At 47.3% G+C, this 22,081-nt stretch overlaps 1 protein-coding gene across 1 annotated transcript in view; it reads left to right on the top strand.

Annotated features, from left to right (window-relative positions):
* The first annotated feature begins 1,242 nt into the window (after window positions 1–1,242).
* LOC138258188 (nicotinamide N-methyltransferase-like) overlaps window positions 1,243–22,081 on the top strand; it is a 217,817-nt gene continuing 196,978 nt past the window's right edge. The window contains exon 1 of the mRNA XM_069205924.1: window positions 1,243–1,391. Within this exon, the coding sequence (XP_069062025.1) occupies window positions 1,244–1,391 (148 nt within the window). The 5' untranslated portion in view covers window position 1,243. The remainder of the gene's footprint in view (window positions 1,392–22,081) is intronic.

The raw sequence follows: 22,081 nt of genomic DNA, 5'->3' as shown, positions 1-22,081 counted from the left end.
GCCATGGTGCGCTATATCCTAAATATGACTCACACATGGTGGTGTTAGGGAAGCGCTTAGGGGTGCAAGAAAAGTGGTGCTGTACTGGATGCAGCACCACTTTTCTTTAATTAGGCCCTTAATGCGGGCCCTTAGACACTGTTTTGATCTCTGGAGGATCAGTGATATTAGTGAAGTGTGTCGTAGTGTCCACACTCAAGGTGCACAACAAAGCTTTATCTCTCTGAGAGCTTTTTGCACTGCTGACAACTGGTTCAGTGAAAACTCATGTCCTAGGTATCCAGCACTGTGGAGCCCTGCTCAGCTATGGCCTCCTGCTTTTCCTCACTAGAGTATTTCAACTTGCAAAAAAGTGACTGACTCTAAAAGTAAAACGTTGGACTGGGCAAGGCAGCAAATCTATCTGACCATTGAAGCACTCTATGAAAGACAGCTTTGTCAACCAGAACAATGGCCATTTCTTGGAGAGTTTGTGAAGATAAAACTTTATAGATTCACATTTCCAGATCCCTTTGTCCTATAGGGATGATCTTGGAGTATTTTGGCCCACTGACATTTAAATATTGTTCTATTCAAATTGGTTAGGGCACAGTGGAATGTTTTCTTTTTTACTTCAAAATAGTTGGAACTGTTTGAACCTAGCACAGCCTTCTTTGGGGTCTGCCTTCTTCTATACCTCCCAGGAGATTCTTTCAGCACCCATCTCCCAATTAGTAACTTCATGTCTGAAAGATATGGTCACAACTTGGTGATTTCCTACATTGGGACATTGAGCAGATTCAGGGTGACACTGAGATGTTGCATTTAGAGTATTTGTGTAATGCTAATTAATCTCACTGCTCAATAATAAAGATTAAAAACAAAAAGTCCAAAACCAGGTTTGTTCAAAGAATAAATTATAAATGTATTTTTTTGAAGGACATTTTCAAAAACCCTAGCCATTGTAGTAGCAGAATCGTGAAATAGTACTGTTGTACCGGTGTCAATTAAGGTGATGGGACAGTCCTGTTTGGCTCAAACAGTGGGTGGTACACTTACCAAGATCACATGTTACAAACAAGATTAAAAATATTTAAGCGCTTCACTCAGCTGACATCAAACAAGAATAGAATTTGGAATGAGGTTTGGAACATTTGCAAATCAAACTGATTTCTGTATGTCAATAATATACAATTTAAATAAGTTAATATAAAATAGATGCACGCACAGAAGACATAGCATTTACAATTTTGCATCATTGAAAATGGCATCAATTTCTGAGCTGAAAGAACTCCATGATCAATACTTTGATTTTACGATGTTAATGGATACATATCTTGTAAGGGATTCTGCCTTCATTGATGATGCATTTACACGTATGTTACCTGTTTTCAACAACATCTTTATGTCAGGTATGTAATGTTTACAATTATTTATGTGCTTATTCATGTTCTGTTTCAATCATACAAATATATGTTCTATGTTAGTTCACTCAACTTCGAAAATATTTTGAGAGAGCTTCTTTGCTTTCAGTGTGCTGTTTCATCAATTGTGTTTTTTACAAGACAAGTATGATCGATTTTGAATTCACATTTATGTTGTCAGTAGAATCAAAAGTAGGAAGTGAAAATTGACAGAATGATCAAATGTAATTTCTTGCACATTATTAATGAAAAGTGCATGGTCCACTATAAAATTATGTACCAGCCATCCATAACCTCTTGTTCATTGTGTATTTATAGGGAAGATAAGTGGAAATAATACAAATATTTTCTCTGATGTTGCACCAAGTGATAGATATGTTGAGATACGAAAATGAGGATAAAACACAGGGGTTTGTTTCTGCAACTCACTATCAAACATGCACTGGAGATTGAGATGGATTCAATTGTATTACAGGTCTGTTCCCATTAGATACTAGTGACATTGAAACCCAGCAGATTACAGAAGAAAATTAACAAAATATTTCCCTAGTTCTTTTTTGTGAATGTTTTATATTGCTCTATGTCACGATGATGCAAGCATACCTAAGTGCAGATGCACAGTTACAGATATTGTACTGTGGATTACATAAAGTAGAACCAATTGTGCATAAAACAAAAAAGGTAGCCCAACATGTCTTTATCTTGCCCACCTTAAGCATAAAGGGGCAGATTTAAGGAAAGTGGTGCTGCACCCAATGCAGCATAACTTTTCTTGCGTCCCTTAGATCCCCCTAATGCCACCATGTGTGCGCCTTATCGAAGAAACGGCGCACCATGGCGCAGGGTAGGGGGAATAGCATCAACATTTCTGACACTATTGATGTACTGTTCAGGGTTAGCGCCAAAATGTTGGCGCCTAGCCTGAACAGCACATAGGGGCCCATTGTAGCCAGTGGTGTGCCCCCTTTTAACACCTGCTCTGAGCAGGCATCAAAAGTGCCAGAACAATGAGCCAAAGAAATCTATTAGATTTCTTTGAGCAATTGTTTCGGTCTCCCTAACGGGGGAACATCCCCTTTGCATACATTATGCCTGGCTCAGGCATAATATAGCGCAAAGGGTTACAAAGCGGTGCAAAGCATCCATTGCGCCACTTTGTAAATACGGTGCATCCACATTAGCTTAAAAAAATGATGTAAATGTGGTGTTGGATGGCACTAGGGGCTCTAAAATATGCCCCAAATAGTGCATGTTTGAGGACTGCCTTAAAAAACCTTCTGCCCACCTTAGGAAGGTAGCCTCTTTCTAGCCATATTACCCCCACTTTTAGCCTGTTTGTGAGTATATGTCAGGGTGGTTTTACTGACTCATTGGGATACTGCTAGCCAGGGCCCAGTATTCATAGTTAAAACCCTATGTTGTCAGTGTGTTTGATATGTGTCACTGGGATCCTGCTAGCCAGGACCCCAGTGCTCATAGGTTTGTGCCGTATATATGTTCCCTGTGTGGTGCCTAACTGTACCACTGAGGCTCAGCTAAACAGAACATCAGTGTTTATGCTCTCTCTGCTTTTAAAATTGTCACTGCAGGCTAATGACTAATTTTACCAATTCTCATTGGCACACTGGAACACCCTTATAATTCCCTAGTATATGGTACCTAGGTACCCAGGGTATTGGGGTTCCAGGAGATCCCTATGGGCTACAGCATTTATTTTGCCACCCATAGGGATCTCAGACAATTCTTACACAGGACTGCCACTGCAGCCTGAGTGAAATAACGTCCACGTTATTTCACAGCCATTTTACACTGCACTTAAGTAACTTATAAGTCACCTATATGTCTAACCCTCACTTAGTGAAGGTTAGGTGCAAAGTTACTTAGTGTGAGGGCGCCCTGGCACTAGCCAAGGTGCCCTTACATTGTCCAGGGCAATTTCCCCAGACTTTGTGAGTGCGGGGACACCATTACACGCGTGCACTACATTTAGGTCAATACCTGTATGTAGCGTCACCATGGTAACTCCGAACATGGCCATGTAACATGTCTAGGATCATGGAATTGTCCCCCCAATACCATTCTGGTATTGGGGGGACAATTCCATGCATCCCCGGGGCTCCAGCATAGAGCCCGGATACTGCCAAACTAACTCTCTGGGGTTTTCTCTGCAGCTACCGCTGCTGCCAACCCTCAGACAGGTTTCTGCCCCCCTGAGGCCTGGGCAGCCCAGTCCCAGGAAGGCAGAACAAAGGATTTCCTGTGAGAGAAATAGGTGTGAAGGGCCTGGGAGGGGTAGCCTCTCCTGGCCTCTGGAAATACTTTGAAGGGCACAGATGGTGCCCTACTTGCATAAGCCAGTCTACACCGGTTCAGGGATCCCCCAGCCCTGCTCTGATGCGAAACTGAACAAAGGAAAGGGGAGTGACCAATACCCTGACCAGCACCTCCCGAGGGGAGGTGCCCAGAGCTCCTCCAGTGTGTCCCAGACCTCTGCCATCTTGGATGCAGAGGTGTGAGGGCACAATGGATACCTCTGAGTGGCCAGTGCCAGCAGGTGATGTCAGAGACCCCTCCTGATAGGTGCTTACCTTTCTCTGTAGCCAATCCTCCTCTGTGGACTATTTAGAGTCTCTCCTGTGGGCATCTCACCAGATAACGAATGCAAGAGCTCACCAGAGTTCCTCTGCACTTCCCTCTTCGACTTCTGCCAAGAATCGACCGCTGACTGCTCCAGTACGCCTGAAAAACCGCAACAAAGTAGCAAGAAGACTACCAGCAACATTGTTGTGCCTAATCCTGCCGGCTTTCTTGACTGTTTCCTGGTGGTGCATGCTCTGAGGGATGTCTGCCTTCACCCTGCACTGGAAACCAAGAAGAAAATCTCCCGTGGGTTGACGGAGTCTTCCCCCTGCTACCGCAGGCACCAAACTTCTGCATCACTGGTCCTCTGGGTCCCCTCTCATCTTGTCGAGCGTGGTCCCTGGAACACAGGAGCTGGATCCAAGTGTTCCTGACAGTCCAGTGGCCCTTCTGTGCAAATTTGGTGGAGGTAAGTCCTTGCCTCCCCACGCCAGACAGTAATACTGTGAACTTCATGATCTGCAGCTGCTAGGGCTTCTGTGCACTCTTGCAAGGATTCCTTCATGCACAACACAGCCAAGGTCCCCAGCACTCTGTCCTGCATTGCTCAACTCGCTGAGTTGACCACCGGCTTCGTGGGACCCTCTTTTGTAGTGCTGAGACAACCTCTGTGCTCAGATCTTCTGAATGCCTGTTCAGGTGCTTCTGCGGGTGCTGCCTGCTTCTGTGTGAGCTCTCTGTGTTGCTGAGCGCCTCTTCTGTCTTCTCCTCCAAGGGGCGACCTCCTGGTCCTTCCTGGGCCTGGTCAGAACTCAAAACCTTCAACTGTGACTCTTGCAGCTAGCAAGGCTTGTTTGCGGTCTTTCTGTGTGGAAACAACTCTGCATCCTCCAGCACTTCGTGGGACATCTTCTGACCAAAGGAGAAGTTCCTGGCACCTTCCGTTGTTGCAGAATCTTTGGCTTCTTCCACCCAGAGGCAGCCCTTTTCCACCTTCATCCGGGGTTTATTGGGCTTCTGCCCCCCGGACACTTGCGTGACTCTTGGACTTGGTCCCCTTCCTTTACAGATCCTCAGGTCCAGGAATCCGTCTTCAGTGCTTTGCAGTCAGTTGTTGTCCTTGCAGAATCCCCTATCTCGACTTTACTGTCTTTCTGGGGTAGTAGGGTAACTTTACTCCTACTTTTCAGGGTCTTGGGGTGGGGTATCTTGGACACCCTTAGTGTTTTCTTACACTCCCAGCGACCCTCTACACACTACACTAGGCCTGGGGTCTCTTCGTGGTTCGCATTCCACTTTCAGAGTATATGGTTTGTGTTGCCCCTATGCCTATTGTCTCCTATTGCATTCTATTGTGTTCTACAGTGTTTGCACTACTTTTCTAAGTGTTTTACTTACCTGATTTTGGTCTGTGTATATATTTTGTGTGTTTTACTTACCTCCTAAGGGAGTATATCCTCTGAGATACTTTTGGCATATTGTCACTAAAATAAAGTACCTTTATTTTTAGTAACTCTGAGTATTGTGTTTCTTATGATATAGTGCTTTATGATATAAGTGGTATAATAGGAGCTTTGCATGTCTCCTAGTTCAGCCTAAGCTGCTCTGCTATAGCTACCTCTATCAGCCTAAGCTGCTAGAGCACTACTAATCTACTAATAAGGGATAACTGGACCTGGCAAAAGTGTAAGTACCACTAGGTACCCACTATAAGCCAGGCCAGCCTCCTACACCCACCACATTTTTGTAGCTGGGAGTTGAATTTCTATTGTGGCAATGTGAAGTTTGAGCTAAATTGGGATTATAGGGCCCTAATCACAAAGTAAGTAGTCAGATAAAGATGTATTACTAATAAATTTACTCTTACACACATGAGTAATTTTACTACATTGGGCCTATTCACAACAGCCACATTTATGAGTGTAACGTTACTACTGCCAAAAAAGAAGTAGTAATAAGTCCAGCACCAGACATGGTCAGCCACTAATACTGCAACACCCTCTTATAGAAAAAAGAGTGTTAATGCCTTTAAAAAAACACAGTAAACAATGTTAAATGAAACAAAATTATTTCTAATTGTCAAAAATACAAATATTGTTCATTTTAAATAATTTTTTTAACAATTTTAGTTGCAATTATTTAATTTATGTAAAAAATAATTCATTTTTATTTTATTTTAGAAATGTAATAAAATGTTTAATTAAAAAATTATGTAAGCCTAATTTTGATTAGATTTCAATTTAAATTAATTTTAATGAATTTTATACCCCATTTTTAATAATTATTAATACATAGTAAACATATATATTTTTATTTAGGTGGGATTTTTTAATGTAAACTTCAGAAAAATATTATTTCTTCAATTTAATATATTTAACAGGTGGGAGCATTGTGCCTACCAAACTTACACTCTCTTCAGGATTGGAAGGAACACCAGCTTCCAAGTACAGAAAGCTACCTCCAATTGACCAAAGTAGTAGGGGCTGTCAAACGAAGTCGTTACACAGCAAACCCTAATTAAAGTGAACTATTAGAGGCCTGTTTTTCTGCCTATCATCACTTTCAGGAATGGGATAATTACTTCTTTGTTTTTGTTCTCTCTGAAGCCACTGTGGTGTCCGGCCCTCTGCAGAACCTGGCATTCATGGAGCCTGCTCGCACCAAGCGATGGACCGTGCTCTGCCTAAATGTTGCAGGAACCATAGGAGGATTTCAACTCCTAAAAGGATAGCAGACACACAAAAGCTGACCTGAGGAGAACTTACAATTTTTCTAACCACTGGGAATCATTCCAACATATTCTTCGGGTCCCTGCCATGCCACCCCAGATTAGTCCCATCCATATGGAAATCGGTCTTAGGGTCTGATTTAGATCTTGGCAGTAACAGACTGTTTGAACTGGGGTATTTGGTTGGCAGTCAGGTTACCCCCTGTCCAAGCAAGGACCCTCACTCTAGTCAGGGTACGTCACACACAATCCAAATTATCCTGTGCCCACCCTCTGGTAGCTTGGCACTGAGCAGTCAGGCTTAACTTAGAAGGCAATGTGTAATGTTTTTTGTGCAATAAATCATGCAATAACACAGTAGAACACCACAAAAATACACCACACAGTGATTCGAAAAACATATAATATAATATTTGTCTGCTAAGCTGCAGGTCAAAACGATCAAGATTCAATACACTGTAAAACTGTAAAAATGATACAAAGTGTCTTTAGTCTTTTAAAAAAGCAACAAGTGTCTCTTGCAAGCACAAAGTACCTGGTTTGTGGTCAAATTCTCTGCAAGGGACCGCAGAGGAGGAGATTCGTGGAAAATGGGGAGGTGTGCGTCAATTTTCCTGGCGCACACAGACGATGCATTGTTGAGTTTTCATGCAGGGCAGGCTTTGCGTCAATTTCCAGCACCTAGACTGGACGCCTCTTTGGGTTGCAGGGTTTTCGGACGCCCGGGGATGATGCGTTGAAATCCTGGGCCTGCAGGATGAAGTCACAGGGGCTGCGTCAATCCAGTGGGCGATGCCTGGAAATTTCTGCCGCACAACAGGCACTGCATTGATTCCTCTCAGGAAGACAAGCTCAGCTTTGCGTCCATCCAGTAGGCCGCGCATCAAATTTCTGTTCGCAGCGCTGGTGCTGCGTCGATCTTCTCCTTGCGAAGTCGGGCTGCATCGTTCCGGTTCGGTGTGCAGTAATTTTCTCACTGCGGTGCAGGCTGGGCTTCGTTTCTTGCAGGCTGTGTGTCAATTTTCACCGCACAAGGAGTTATTTTGCAGGAATTAAGTCTTTTTGGTCCTGAGACTTCAGGGAACAGGAGGTGAGCTCTATCCAAGCCCTTGGAGAGCACTTCTCAGCACAGCCAGAGAGCAGCAAGGCAGCAGGGCAACAGCAAGGCAGCAGTCCTGCTCAGAAAAGCAGTCCAGGTAAGTCCTTTGGGTAGCCAGGCAGTTTGCAGGTTCTGGTTCAGGGTTTCTTCTCCAGAAAGTGTCTGAGTTGGTAGGGTCAGAGACCCTGCTTAAATACCCAAATGTGCCTTTGAAGTGGGGGAGTTGCTTAGAAGTGCACAAGATCCCCTTTCAGTTCCATCCTGTCTGCCAGGGTCCCAGGAGGGGTGTGTGTCAGTCCTTTGTGTGAGGGTTGGCTACTGCCCTTTGTCATGTAAGTGTCAGGCCCTCCACCCTCCCATCCCAGGAAGACCCATTCAAAATGCAGATGTATGCAAGTGAGCCTGAGTACCCTGTGTTTGGGGTTGTCTGAGTGAATGCACAAGGGAGCTGTTAACTAAACCTAGCCAGATGTGGATTGTAAGGCACAGAAAGATTTAAGAGCAGAGAAATGCTCACTTTCTAAAAGTGGCGTTTCTAAAATAGTAATATTAAATCCAACTTCACCAGTCAGCAGGGTTTTGTATTACCATTCTGGTCATACTAAATATGACCTGGCTAATCCTTTCAGATCAGGATCTACCACTCAAACAGTATACGAGGGCAGAACTAATACTAGCCTATGAAGGGAGCAGGCCTCACAGCAGTGTAAAACGAATTTAGGAGTTTTACACTACCAGGACATGTAGAACACACAGGTTCGTGTCCTGCCTTTTACCTACATAGCACCCTGCCCTATGGGCTACTTGGGCCTACCTTAGGGGTGACTTATATGTAGAAAAAGGGGAGTTCAAGTATTGGCAATTACATTTAAATGCCAAGTCGAAGTGGCAGTAAAACTGCACACACAGGCCCTGCAGTGGCAGGTCTGAGACGTGGTTAGGGGGCTACTTATGTGGGTGGCACAACCAGTGCTGCAGCCCACTAGTAGCATTTAATTTACAGGCCCTGGGCACATGTAGTGCACTTGACTAGGGACTTACAAGTAAATTAAATAAGCCAATTGTGTATGAGCAAATGTCACCATGTTTTAAGGAGAGAGCATATGTACCTTACCACTGATTAGCAGTGGTAAAGTGTGCAGAGTCCTAAAGCCAGCAAAAATGAGGTCAGAAAAAGAAAAGGAGGAAGGCAAAAAGTTTGGGGGTGACCCTGCAGAAAAGCCATTTCTAACACAGACTCACTGTCAGTTTTCTGACTGTAAACCCGCCTGCCGCCTAGGCAGTCCACTCACCAAATTTAGATGTTGGCAGTCCCATAGGAGAAGGCCCACCCAAGTCCCACAATTTCATCAAAGATTCCCATCTCTGTAGATGGCACCATAGGAAATAGTGGCTGAGAGACCGACTCCAGCCACCCTTACCGCTGTGCGGATTTGGATGTGCCTTACCACAAAGCCAACTGTGGGGGTCCAACCTCCACATCTGAATTGGCAGATTGGAGGGGGGATGGGGTAAAAACATACATTTTTTATGAGTCTCCTTCCATTTTTGACTGGACATGACTGGTCAACACCTTCCATTGCTGCTGCCACTGGATCACAGGGAAAACATGCCCCCCACATCGACGGACTGGAAGGTGGGTAACCCGCATTGCCAGTGTACTTTGTGTGGGCACCACATATGAGCTTGCGACCACTGCAGTCATATACATGTCACAGTAGTTTTTAGGTCGAGCATTAGAGTTCGACATGGTGTATACTTAAGTATACTTATACGGTGGGTTAAAGCAATTTCATTGGTCGGTTGCATTATCCTTTAAAAATTCTTGCTCGTTAGTGGTCAGTTCTGCCTTTTTCTCCCTCCTTTTTCTGTTTCAGAGTAGTGACCTATTACTGTATAGTTCCGCTTTGTTTTCTCTATCTGTTGCTGTGATGGACTTTTTTTCCATGTCTTTGGTGGTCTTCTTTCCCTGTGTGGGTGTGTTTTAGGCTGGTAGTTGCCTGCAGTTTTATTGCAGCATTCCCTTCCTCCCATGTTGCTGACATTTGTTTTTGCTTTATTCCAGTGCTGCCCTTGTAGGCTCCTAAAATAAACTTATTTTACTTAACAAATGGCTTGCAAAATAAGCTTACTGTATTTAACAAACACCATGTGCCCTACCATTGCATGGCAGAGAGTCTCTCTCTCTCTCGAGGGCCCCTCCCTGCCTGCACCCATAACATGGCACACAGGGCACTGCTTATCTCCTTTATGGGGCCGTAAATCTTCTCAGGGTGCTGTGCTAACTTCATTAGAGCTTTGTTGACATGCAGTGTGAGAAAGTAGCCTCTCTCTAGCATGGTTACCCCCATTTTTGCCTGTTTCTCAGTGTGTTTTTACTGTCTCACTGGGATCCTACTAGCCAGGATTCCAGTGCTCATAGTTTGTGGCCTGTTTGTCAGTGTGTTTTTACTGTCTCACTGGGATCCTGCTAGTCAGGACCCAAGTGCTCATAGTTTGTGGTCTATATGTGTTGTCAGTATGCTTGACTGTGTCACTGGAGTTCTGCTAACCAGAACTCCAGTGCTTATGTTCTCTCTGTTTACCAAATATGTCACTTTAGTTTGGTGACTCAATATCCCAATTCAGATTGGCACACTGGACCCCTCTTATAAGTCCCTAATATATGGTACCAAGGTACCCAGGGCATTGGGGTTCCAGGAGATCCTTATGGGCTGCAGCATTTCTTTTGCCACCCATAAGGAGCTCATACAAACACTCTTTTAGGACTGCCACTGCAGCCTGGGTGAAATAGTGCACACACTATTTCACAGCCAGGTAACTTATAAGTCACCTATATGTCTAACCTGCAGTTACTGAAGGCTAGGTGCCAAGTTACTGTGTGTGAGGGCACCCTTGCACTAGCAAAGGTGCCCCCACATTGTCCAGGACCAATTTCCCAGACTTCGTGAGTGCAGGGACACCATAAGCGTGCAGTACATATGTCAATACATATATGTAGCTTCACAATGATAACTCCGAATATGGCCACGTGAGGTGTATAAGATTGTGATATTGAACCTCCAATCAAAATCTGGTATTGGGGGGCCAACTCCATGCACCTTGGGGGTTCCACCATAGGCCCTCCGTACTGCCAAACCAGCTCTCTGAGGTTTCCACTGCAGCCCCAGCTGCTGCCACCTCACAGACAGGTTTCTGCCCTCCTGGGGATTGAGCAGCTCAATCCCAGGAAGTCAGAACAATGCATTTTCTTTAGGAGAGAGGTGTTACACCCTCTACCATTGGAAATAGGTGTTCCAGGCATGGGAGGGGTATTCTCCCAGAGCCTCTGGAAATGCTTTGAAGGACACAAACAGTGCCCTCCTTGCATAATACTGTCTACACCAGGTAGAACCCCCATTCCCTGCTCTGGCATGAAACTGACCACTCCCCTATCCATCAACACCCCAGGGATGGTGCCCAGAGCTCCTCCAGAGTGTCCCTGACGTTAGCCACCTTGGATTCCAAGGTGTGGGGATTCTCTAGGAGCATCTGAGTTGCCAGTGCCAGCATGTGACATCAGAGACCCCTCCTGATAGGTGCATACCTGGGTAGGTAGCCAATCCCCCTCTCAGGGCTATTTAGGGTCTCTCTTCTGGTTGTTTCCGCAGATTTGGTTTTGCAAGACTCCAGCAGGAATCCTTTGCAACCTCTGCTTCACCTTCTACCATCGGATCAATCGCAGAACTGCTCTAGGAACTCTACAACAGCAACAAAGTATCAAAGAAAGCTTCTGCAACTATGTAACTTCAGCTCCTGCCAGCAACTGAAACAGTTTCCAGGCCGTGCGCACCCCAGAGGACTGTCTTCATCCTGCACCAGAAGGACCGAAGGAATCTCCCGTGGAGTGATGGAGTCACTTCCCTGTTTCTGCAGGCACCTCTCTACAGAGACGACCGGCACTCTGGGTTCCCTCTCCTGATGATGAGTGTGGCTCCTGGAATACAGGTGGTGGACCAAAGTGACCCTGACTGTCCAAAGGTCCAACTGTCCAAATTTGGTGGAGGTAAGAGCTTGCCTCCCTAAGCCAGACAGTACCCCTGTGCACCACATGTTTTGCAGCTCCTAGGGCTTCTGTGCGCTTCTCCAAAGAATCCTTCATACACTGCGTAGCCCAGGTCCCAGCACTTTATCCTGCAATGCTCGGCTCCCTGAGTTGTTCTCCGGCGGCGTGGGATCCCTTTGTGTAGTGCTGCGATGATCGTGATTTGCAACTCCTTTGTCCCTGTATCTTAGAACTCCTGTGGGTGCTGCCTGGTCTTCTGAGGGCTCTCTGAAGTGCTGTGAGTCCCCTGTGTCTCCTCAGTCTGAGTTAAGACCCCCAGGTATGTCCTCGGTCCAGGTAGCGCCTTTTCCCGCCAAACGCGTCTTTTGCGTGAGTCAAGGCTCGTGGTGGAATCCAATGACGAAAACCAGCCTGCATACATCTACTCGACGTGGGACATCTCTTGCATCAAGCAGGAACCCGCAGCTGTCTTCTTTGGTGCATTTCTGACTTTTTCTTCTAACTGGAGAATCCATTTTTGCACCTTCATCTGGGTTAGCAGGGGCTCCTGTTCTTTCTGAACTCTTTATCTGTTCTTGGACTTGGTCTCCTCTTTTCAGGTGCAGGAATCCATTGTTGGTGTCTTGCAGTTTTGCTTGGTTTTTGTATAATTCTTTATCAATACTTCTAGTGTGTTCTGAGGAACCTTGCTGTATTTTACTCCTGTTTTCCTGGGTTCTAGGGGGGATACTTTACTTATCTTTGGTGTTTTCGACACTCCCGGCGCCCCTTTACACACTACTCTTGCCTAGGTGGGAAACCGACTTTCGCATTCCACTATTTTAGTATATGGTTTGTGTTCCCCCTGGCCCATTGTAACCTATGTGTATAATACTTACCTCCTGAGGGAGTATAGCCTCTAAGATATTTTTGGTTTTGTGTCACTAAAATAAAGTGCCTTTATTTTTTGTAACACTGAGTATTGTCTTTCATGTGTGTGAGGACTCTGTGACTACAGTGGTATAGCAAGAGTTTTGTATGTCTCCTAGTTCAGCCTTGGCTGCTCAGCTATCACTAGTGACCCTAGCTTCTAGACACTGGCTACATTGCACTAATAAGGGATAACTGGACCTGGTGTAAGGTATAAGTACCTTTGGCACCCACTACAATCCAGGCCAGACTCCCACGTGCAGGTAGAAAATGCTTGTTTTTGGCTGGGGGTGAAGTTGTTGGGGCGGCTTACAAGAGCACCAATTACATTAGAGAAGATGCATTCATCTTTTTTGGCTGGGGGTGATAAATTGATTTGCCCAGAATCACGTGATGTTGAACCGAGCCCGAGACTCGAACCTGGTCTCGGCTCTGCAGCTCTGGTCGTAAAGTCGCCTCCTTGTGCCATCGCACGCCCAAGCGTCTCGCTTTCGTTCCAGCCGACGGGCGACCTCGCATGTCTGTTTTTATTTCCGCGCGCTCGCACCAGTAGAAGTGGCGCCTGACTGAACCTTTTAAAGAAATGATTAGTAAGAGAGAAGTTTTAGCTGAGCTACAAAAAGGTATTTTTCAGTGTATGATCTACCATTTACTGTAACGTCTGAACATTCATTTGAAGAAAAATTAAACTAAACGCGTGGTCCCACTGTTTTTATTCCAAAGACCGATGCTGAATCCCAAGGTTGCCTAAACTTGATTCCACTCATGCTGTTTTTCATGACCCACACTCCCTGCCTCCTTATCGCACACTTACTTTCCTTTATCTCGTTCTATCATTTCTTGGTGGCCACTTGGAAAGTGCCCACCCTACAATACATATATATTTATTTTAAATACAATAGCCATGTGAAACGTGGGCATGGGTTTAGATAGCTGCAAAGTCTACTCCTAGAGTGATCTGTAAAATAAAGATTTTTTTCTACTGGCGTGTTATTTCAGCTTACTGGCGATGTGTGAAAGGATGAGTTTATAAATCAACTTGGAAAGTGCATTTAGGACGTGTGTCTGTGAGCTCCAAACACACATGCAGCGGCTTTATTGAAAATAAAGGCAGGTGCTTTGAAGGATTTCAAAAGGGTAAAACACAATTGTGGCGGAAGTAAATAACATTTATCCTGGGCAGAAACCATGAAACCCTCAAAACAAACTCGCAAACTCATTTTATATTATTCATTTCAAAACAAAGAGTTTGCCGTTGCTTAATTTGGAACCACCCCCTGGCTTCTGCGCAGATTTTGGAGTTGGACGTTACTTTGGGGGGTTGTTTCGCGACTGTGTTCTCGCCCCTGCCAGTCTCACTTCACCTGCAGTCGGGGTTCACCCATTTTCCCCATAAACAGCCCTGCCGTTGTGCAACCTGCAGGATACATTTAAAAACGACTCCCCCAAAGCAGTTAAACAAATCGGTCGTTTCCGTACGTTTTGGGGTCTCCATCAGTGGGCTTGTTTGTTGAGGCGAGTGTTTTAGGAGCCGACAGAATCTTCCAGTTTATCTTCTCTGCTGCTCAGATAGCTCAGCGGGTTAAATTGCAAATTGGACCCATACTCCGTTCAATATGCGTTTATTCCGAGTCAGTACAAAGCGCACAGTTTTGAAACGTAAATATCATAAATTCCTCCAGAGTTCTCAAACACTAACCTTTGACCGTTGAATGGCACGCTCATTAAAATAGCGTGCACCAAATTCCAACACGGCAGTGCGCTCCTATGTTATTTGACGTTCTTTGAGCAAGACGATTTGCTTTCCAGCACCTCGAGGGTATCGTTTTTGCTCAAAAGTCTGATCTATCAACTCGCTTAAAAACCTAGGGGGATATTTATAGCCCCCTAGCGCCACATTCTTTATGACGTTAATGTGGCGCAACGAGGCTGAAATCTCCACCATATTTTCTAATGAAATCATTAACATTTATAAAGCGCGCTACTCACCCGTGCGGGTCTCAAGGCGCTAGGGGAAAAGGGGGGGGTTACTGCTGCTCGAATAGCCAGGTTTTTAGGAGTCCGGGAAAGCGGAGTGGTCCTGGGTGGTCCTGAGGCTGGTGGGGAGGGAGTTCCAGGTCTTGGCCGCCAGGAAGGAGAAAGATATCCCACCCGCCGTGGAGCGGCGGATGCGAGGGACGGCAGCGAGTGCGAGGCCAGAAGAACGGAGGAGGCGGGTGGGCACGTAGAAGCTGAGGCGTCGGTTGAGGTATTCCGGTCCCTTGTTGTGGAGGGCTTTGTGTGCGTGGGTGAGAAGTCGAAAGGTGATCCTTTTGCTGACTGGGAGCCAATGCAGGTGTCTCAGGTGTGCGGAGATGTGGCTGTTGCGGGGTACGTCGAGGATGAGGAGTTCCGATGCGTTTTGAATGCGTTGCAGGCGATTTTGGAGTTTGGCTGTGGTCCCGGCGTAGAGGGTGTTGCCGTAGTCCAGACGGCTCGTGACGAGGGCGTGGGTCACGGTTTTTCTAGTGTCGGCGGGGATCCAGCGGAAGATCTTGCGGAGCATGCGGAGGGTGAGGAAGCAGGCGGAGGACACGGCGTTGACTTGCTTGGTCATGGTGAGAAGAGGGTCCAAGATGAAGCCGAGGTTGCGGGCATGGTCTGTGGGGGTCGGTGCGGTGCCGAGGGCCGTGGGCCACCAGGAGTCGCCCCAGGCGGACAGGGTGTTGCCGAGGATGAGGACTTCCGTTTTTTCAGAGTTCAGCTTTAGGCGGCAGAGCCTCATCCAATCTGCGACGTCCTTCATACCCTCTTGTAGGTTGGTCTAGGCGCTGGCGGGGTCCTTGGTGAGGCAGAGTATAAGTTGGGTGTCGTCGGCGTAGGAGGTGATGATGATGTCGTGCTTGCGAACGATGGTGGCGAGGGGGCTCATGTAGACATTGAAGAGTGTCGGGCTGAGTGATGAGCCTTGAGGTACCCCGCAGATGATCTCGGTGGGTTCTGAGCGAAACGGAGGGAGGTAAACTCTTTAGGAACGGTTTGAGAGGAAGGAGGCGATCCAGTCCAGGGCCTTGGATCCCGGTGGAGAGGAGGCGGGTGATTAGAGTGCGGTGACAGACGGTGTCGAAGGCAGCCGAGAGGTCGAGGAGAATGAGGGCGACTGTTTCACCGTTGTCCATCAGGGTTCTGATGTCGTCAGTGACTGAGATGAGGGCGGTTTCCGTGCTGTGGTTGGTTCGGAATCCGGTTTGTGAAGGGTCGAGCAGGTTGTTGTTTTCCAGGAAGGTGGTCAGCTGTTTGTTGACGGTCTTCTCTATTACCTTGGCTGGGAAAGGCAGAAGAGAGATGGGGCGGAAGTTTTTCAGGTCGCTCGGGTCAGCCGTAGGTTTCTTTAGTAGGGCGTTGACTTTGGCGTGTTTCCAGCATTCGGGGAAGGTAGCAGAAGAAAAAGAAGAGTTGATGACGGTCTGGAGGTGCGGGGCGATGATGTCGTCGGCTTTGTTAAAGATGAAGTGAGGGCAGGGGTCCGAAGGGGCGCCAGAGTGGATAGAGTTCATGATGGATTTGGTTTCTTCAGTTTTGGTGTGGGTCCAGTTGTTGAGGGTAATGGCCGGGGGTGCGGGTTCGGTGGTGTTAGGTTGGGTCTGGTGTCCGAAGCTGTCGTGGAGGTCGCTGATCTTGCGATGGAAGAAAGTGGCGAGGGATTCGCACAACTCCTGTGAGGGCGTGACGGCGTTGGTGTTGGCGTTGGGGTTGGAGAACTCCTTGACGATGCTGAAGAGTTCTCTGCTGTTGTGGCTGTTTTTGTCCAGTCTGTCAGTGAAAAAGTTCTTTTTAGCAGCGCGGATCAGGCGGTGGTGTTCACGGGTAGCGTTCTTGAGGGCGGTCATGTTGTCAGCGGTGTGGTCCTTGCGCCAAGCCTTCTCGAGGGCACGACAAGTTTTCTTTGATTCTTTGAGGGTGTCAGAGAACCAGAGAGATTTTTTGGTGTTGGTCTGTCGATGCGTGCGTTTGAGGGGAGCAAGGTTGTCTGCGCAGTTGGAGATCCAGTTTGTGAGGCTGAGGGCTGCGTCGTTGGGGTCGGTGGTGAGGGTGGGTTGGTTGGCGGCGAGTGCGGGGAAGAGTTGCTCTTCGGGGATCTTGTTCTACTGTCGACGAGGGATGGGTTGAGTGCGGAGGTGGCGGGTCTCGCGTCGGAATGTGAAGTGGACACAGCTGTGGTCGGTCCAGTGTAGAGCGGAGGTGTGGCTGAAGAAGACGTGTTTGTTGGCGGAGAAGATAGGGTCAAGCTTGTGTCCGGCGATGTGGGTGGCGGTGTTCACCAGTTGTTTGAGGCTGAGGTTGGCGAGGTTGTCGAGCAGGGTGGTGGTGTTGGGGTCGTTGTTTTGTTCAAGATGGAAGTTGAGGTCGCCTAGGAGGATGTAGTCCGGTGAGGCGAGGGCGTGCGGGGAGATGAAGTCGGCGATGGCGTCGCTGAAGGGGGCGTGCGGTCCGGGAGGACGGTAGACGAGGGTTCCTCTGAGGGTGGTCCTCGGGTCGGTGCGAATCAGAAAATGCAGGTGTTCAGCGGCGAGAGGGGTGTCTTCGGTGGAGGTGGTGACGCTGATGGAGTCTTTGAAGACAATGGTGATACCTCCTCCTACTTGGTTGGTGCGGTCTTTTCTGGAGATCTTGTAGCCTTCGGGGATGGCGGTGGCGATGTCTGGAGCAGAGGAGGCGTTCATCCAGGTCTCCGTGATGAAGGCGACGTCCGGTGCTGTGGAGTCCAGGAGGTCCCAGAGTTCAACGGCATGCTTGTGGACGGAGCGAGCGTTGACCAGGATGCACTTGAGGTGGTTGATGGCACGTGGGCTTGTGGTCGTGGTAGTTGCGTGGTGGAAGATGCGTTTGCAGGAGTTGCAGGCGAAGGGTCCATGGGTGCGTTTGGGGTGAGCTAGGAAGCAGGTGTTGGAGCGTCCTGGGTTGAGGGCGTGGAGGGTGGTGGGGTCGTAGCGGATCAGCGGGGCTTGGGAGAGCTGGGGACCAGATAGAGAAATCGATAGATAGAGAAATAGATAGATAGAGAGATAGGTAGAGAGGAGGAGGTGGAGAATGAGGGAGTTAGATAGTGAGATAGAGAGATAGAGAGATAGGTGGGAAGGAGGATTGAGGAAGGTAGATAGCGAATGGGTTAGATAGGGGTGATAGAGAGGGGGAGGCGAGTGAGGGAGGGGGATGAGGCAGGAGCAGGAGGGCAGGTGCGGGGAGAAGAAGACGGAGGAGGCAGAGGAGCCGAAGACAGAAGATAGAAGACAGAAGACAGAAGAACAGAAGACCGGAAGAACAGAAGAACAGAAGACCGGAAGAACAGAAGAACAGAAGACTGGAAGAACAGAAGAACAGAAGAACGGAATTACAGAAGAACAGAAGAACAGAAGAATAGAAGAACAGGAGTCCATAAGAACACAGAAGAGCAGAAGTTCACAGAAGAGCAGAAGATCACAGATGAAGATGTGAAGAACAGAAGGCAGAAGACAGGCAGAAGACCTCAGAAGAAGATGAAGAAGAAGAGAGGCAACAGGAGAGGCAGAGAAGCACACAGAAGAAGAGAAAAGACGGGGAGAAGAAGAGTACAGAAGAAGATTATAGACGAGGAGCGAGGAGGAAGAACAGAGAAGAAGAAAAGAAGAAAAGAAGCAGGAGCAGGAGAGAGGGTGAGTAGCGCGGGGCAGGGCGAGGGGCTGGGAGGTGGGGGGTACTTACAGTGAGGTGGGTCTCAGGAACTCAGGAACCTGGAGGAGCTGGAGGAGCTGCAGCGGCAGGGGGAGCGACCTACCCTTGGGTCAAGGGTCGCTACCACTGTCGCGCAGCGGTCGCCATATGAGGTAGGAGGGGTCAGCTGGGGGCAAATGGGGGGTGGGGGTGTGCAGGAGGTCGCGGCGGGAAAGCGCGAGGGGGGGACAGGTAGAGTGAGAAGAGCTGAGGGTGGGGGGGTTTAAGGGTGGAGGGGGGTGAGTGTTAGGAGGTTTGGGAGATTAGGGAGAGAGATAGGAGTAGGGTTGTGAAGATAGGGGAGGGGGGGTTGTAGAGGTGGGTGAGGGTGAGAGGTAGAGTGTGAGGATAGGAAGATAGGTAATAGAGGGGGTGGTGGGAAGGGGGGAGAGATAGAGAAATAGATAGAGAAGATGGATAGATAGAGAAATCGATAGATAGAGAAATAGATAGATAGAGAGATAGGTAGATAGGAGGAGGTGGAGAGTGAGGGAGTTAGATAGTGAGATAGAGAGATAGAGAGATAGGTGGGAAGGAGGAGTGAGGGAGGTAGATAGCGAATGGGTTAGATAGGGGTGATAGAGAGGGGGAGGCGAGTGAGGGAGGGGGATGGGGCAGGTGCGGGAGAAGAAGACGGAGGAGGCAGAGGAGCCGAAGACAGAAGATAGAAGACAGAAGACAGAAGAACAGAAGACCGGAAGAACAGAAGAACAGAAGACCGGAAGAACAGAAGAACAGAAGACCGGAAGAACAGAAGAACAGAAGACCGGAAGTACAGAAGAACAGAAGAACAGAAGAATAGAAGAACAGGAGTCCAGAAGAACACAGAAGAGCAGAAGTTCACAGAAGAGCAGAAGATCACAGATGAAGATGCGAAGAACAGAAGGCAGAAGACAGGCAGAAGACCTCAGAAGAAGATGAAGAAGAAGAGAGGCGACAGGAGAGGCAGAGAAGCACACAGAAGAAGAGAGAAGACGGGGAGAAGAAGAGTACAGAAGAAGATTACAGACGAGGAGCGAGGAGGAAGAACAGAGAAGAAGAAAAGAAGAAAAGAAGCAGGAGCAGGAGAGAGGGTGAGTAGTGCGGGGCAGGGCGAGGGGCTGGGAGGTGGGGGGTACTTACTATGAGGTGGGTCTCAGGAACTCAGGAACCTGGAGGAGCTGGAGGAGCTGCAGCGGCAGGGGGAGCGACCTACCCTTGGGTCAAGGGAAATAGAGCGCACTGGCCAACAAGGGTGGCACAATGCATGCCTTGCGCCACCCTCTAACCCTTTGTACTACATTATGCCTGAGCCAGTATGCAAAGGGCCGATCCCCGTTAGGGAAGCTGGAAAAATGGCGTAAGGAAATCTATGAGATTTCCTTGCGCCATTTTTTATAACACTTTTAACGCCTGCTGAAGGAGTTGCGCGACTCCTGCAGAGTACATCAATAACGTCATGTGAAATGACCCTATTGCCCCCTACTCTGCGCCATGGTGCGCTGTATTTTAAATACGGCACTCACATGGTGGCGTTAGAGGGGTGCTAAGGGGCATAAGGAAAATGGTGCTGTACTCGGTGCAGCACCACTTTCCATAAATCTGCCCCCTAGCATTACCTCTAAATCGCAGAGCATCACGGATGGTTGACGCATGTCCACCTGCTGACTAAACATTTCCGATAGTTGTGGTAAAACACCCGAAAGGTGAAGTCACATTAATAAGGTCAATCAAGATGCATATTTAGTCTCACTCTTACACGCTTATGTGGAGACTAGCAAAATGACATATTGCCTAGAATGCCACCAAACAGTAAGTGCTATCTAAAAACAAGCATTGGCAAAGCCAGGCGTTCTTGTCTCCCGCCCCTCCAAAGCAAACCTATCAACTTTGGCAGTACTTTTGCTAATTTTGTGATGCATCAGCAGGAACAAAAACACGTTATTGCTATATTTCCAATGTTGAACAGCACTGGCAAAATAGGAAAAAAGTGATGATGCAAAAATATATATGTATCATTTCGCATGCACTTAGGCATCATAATGCTTCAGCGGTCGTTTTGATTTCTTAGGATCTAGCCTGCTGTAATCTCTTTTTGGCCTTTTAACCACGCCCACCAGACGCCCATCACTTTGGTTGGTATGTGGGCTTGCCTTTTAAAATTCGCTTGATTTAATTAGTGAAAGCCATGCATAAGTCATGCCTTTTCCGGTGTTTATCCCTCCTCGAGCGCACTGGCCAACTACTGAAAACATGTGAGGCTCCATGTTTTTCACATGGTTTCTGGACTACTTTTTCTTTTTATTTCGTAGGCAACGCGATATCACTGGGCAGTTTTTTTCTGATTAGTCACCTTCACGCTCATGGCGTGGTGCTTTAAATCAGCTCCCTTATGTGAAATTGTATTACTTTTAATTTCCTGTTTATGTGGCAAGAAAAGTCTGGTTAAGAGTTTACAGCGTTAATAGCTCTAACTCGAGCAAATGCGAGACCCATTGCATTGCAAATGCTTGTTTGAAATTAATGTGACATGCATATGTCAGGGACACAACTTAGTCAGACATGGATGGGGACAAACTGTTTCATCAAACATATTGCACACATACAGAATTGTCATTTTAGTGTCAGTATTCTTTTCCAATTGAATGGTGGCACCACAGTGATGGTACAATCGTACTTGTCAAATGTGTCTACTCGTACACATTGCAAGGGGACCTGTACCTGGCAAGTTGTGCTGACAGTTGTGTTTTGTGAGTCAGTATGTGTATGTGTGTGTGCGATGCAATTAGCTGGTTGGGGTGGATGGAACTGGAGTGGGTGATGTGGTTGTGTCAAGATGTTTGCCACTTGCATATTGGTTTAATGTTGTTGTTTCTGTTGTCTTGTGTGTTGTGATGCTGCGTGCAACATTCAGGTGAGTGTTGTGTGGCAGACATTGCTGTGATGTGTGTAGTTGTGCCTTTGTCTGAGTGTGTTTGTGTCGATGAGCATATGGTTGTGTTTGGTATTGTGGTTGGGTGGTGTGTGTGTGTACAGTGTGAATAGTGGGTGTATGTTGTGTCATGGATGTACATCAGTGTGTTTGTGACATGTACATGTTGTGCTGTGGTGGAGTAGCAATAGATACGAGTGTGTATGTGATGCATTGTGTCATGTGTGATGTAGGTGTACACATATGGACAAGGTACAATGTGAGTGTTTCACTTACCTGTACTCTGTATCCACTGTTATTGTCTGATGTCCATTGGGTCCAGAGATGATGTTCCTCTGTCAGCAGTCCACGAGCAGTACACTGCCTGTAAGACTGTAACATCTAAATATGGTCAGAGGGAACACACCAGCCTGCTGACTAGGAAGAGAACTACATTGTGGCGGTCGGCGGCTCGCTGCAATACATCTAAATACCGTGGGCAGAATACCATTGACTTGACAGTGTTTTCAGGGCTGCCGGAGGAGCAGATTGGCGGTAAGACCTGAAAGATCTAAATCAGGCCCTTACTCTTAGTCCTACTGTAATAGGAACAGTCCAGCCTGAACTGCCAAGTCCTCTCTGAACGAGAAGAAAAGTAACCTAGGCACACTGTGGTTCCAGTGACACAGTGAGCAAG

The sequence above is a fragment of the Pleurodeles waltl genome, chromosome 2_1, assembly GCF_031143425.1.
Source record: "Pleurodeles waltl isolate 20211129_DDA chromosome 2_1, aPleWal1.hap1.20221129, whole genome shotgun sequence".
In the NCBI taxonomy this organism is placed as follows: Eukaryota; Metazoa; Chordata; class Amphibia; order Caudata; family Salamandridae; genus Pleurodeles; species Pleurodeles waltl.
This window is presented reverse-complemented; position numbering and strand designations above follow the sequence as displayed.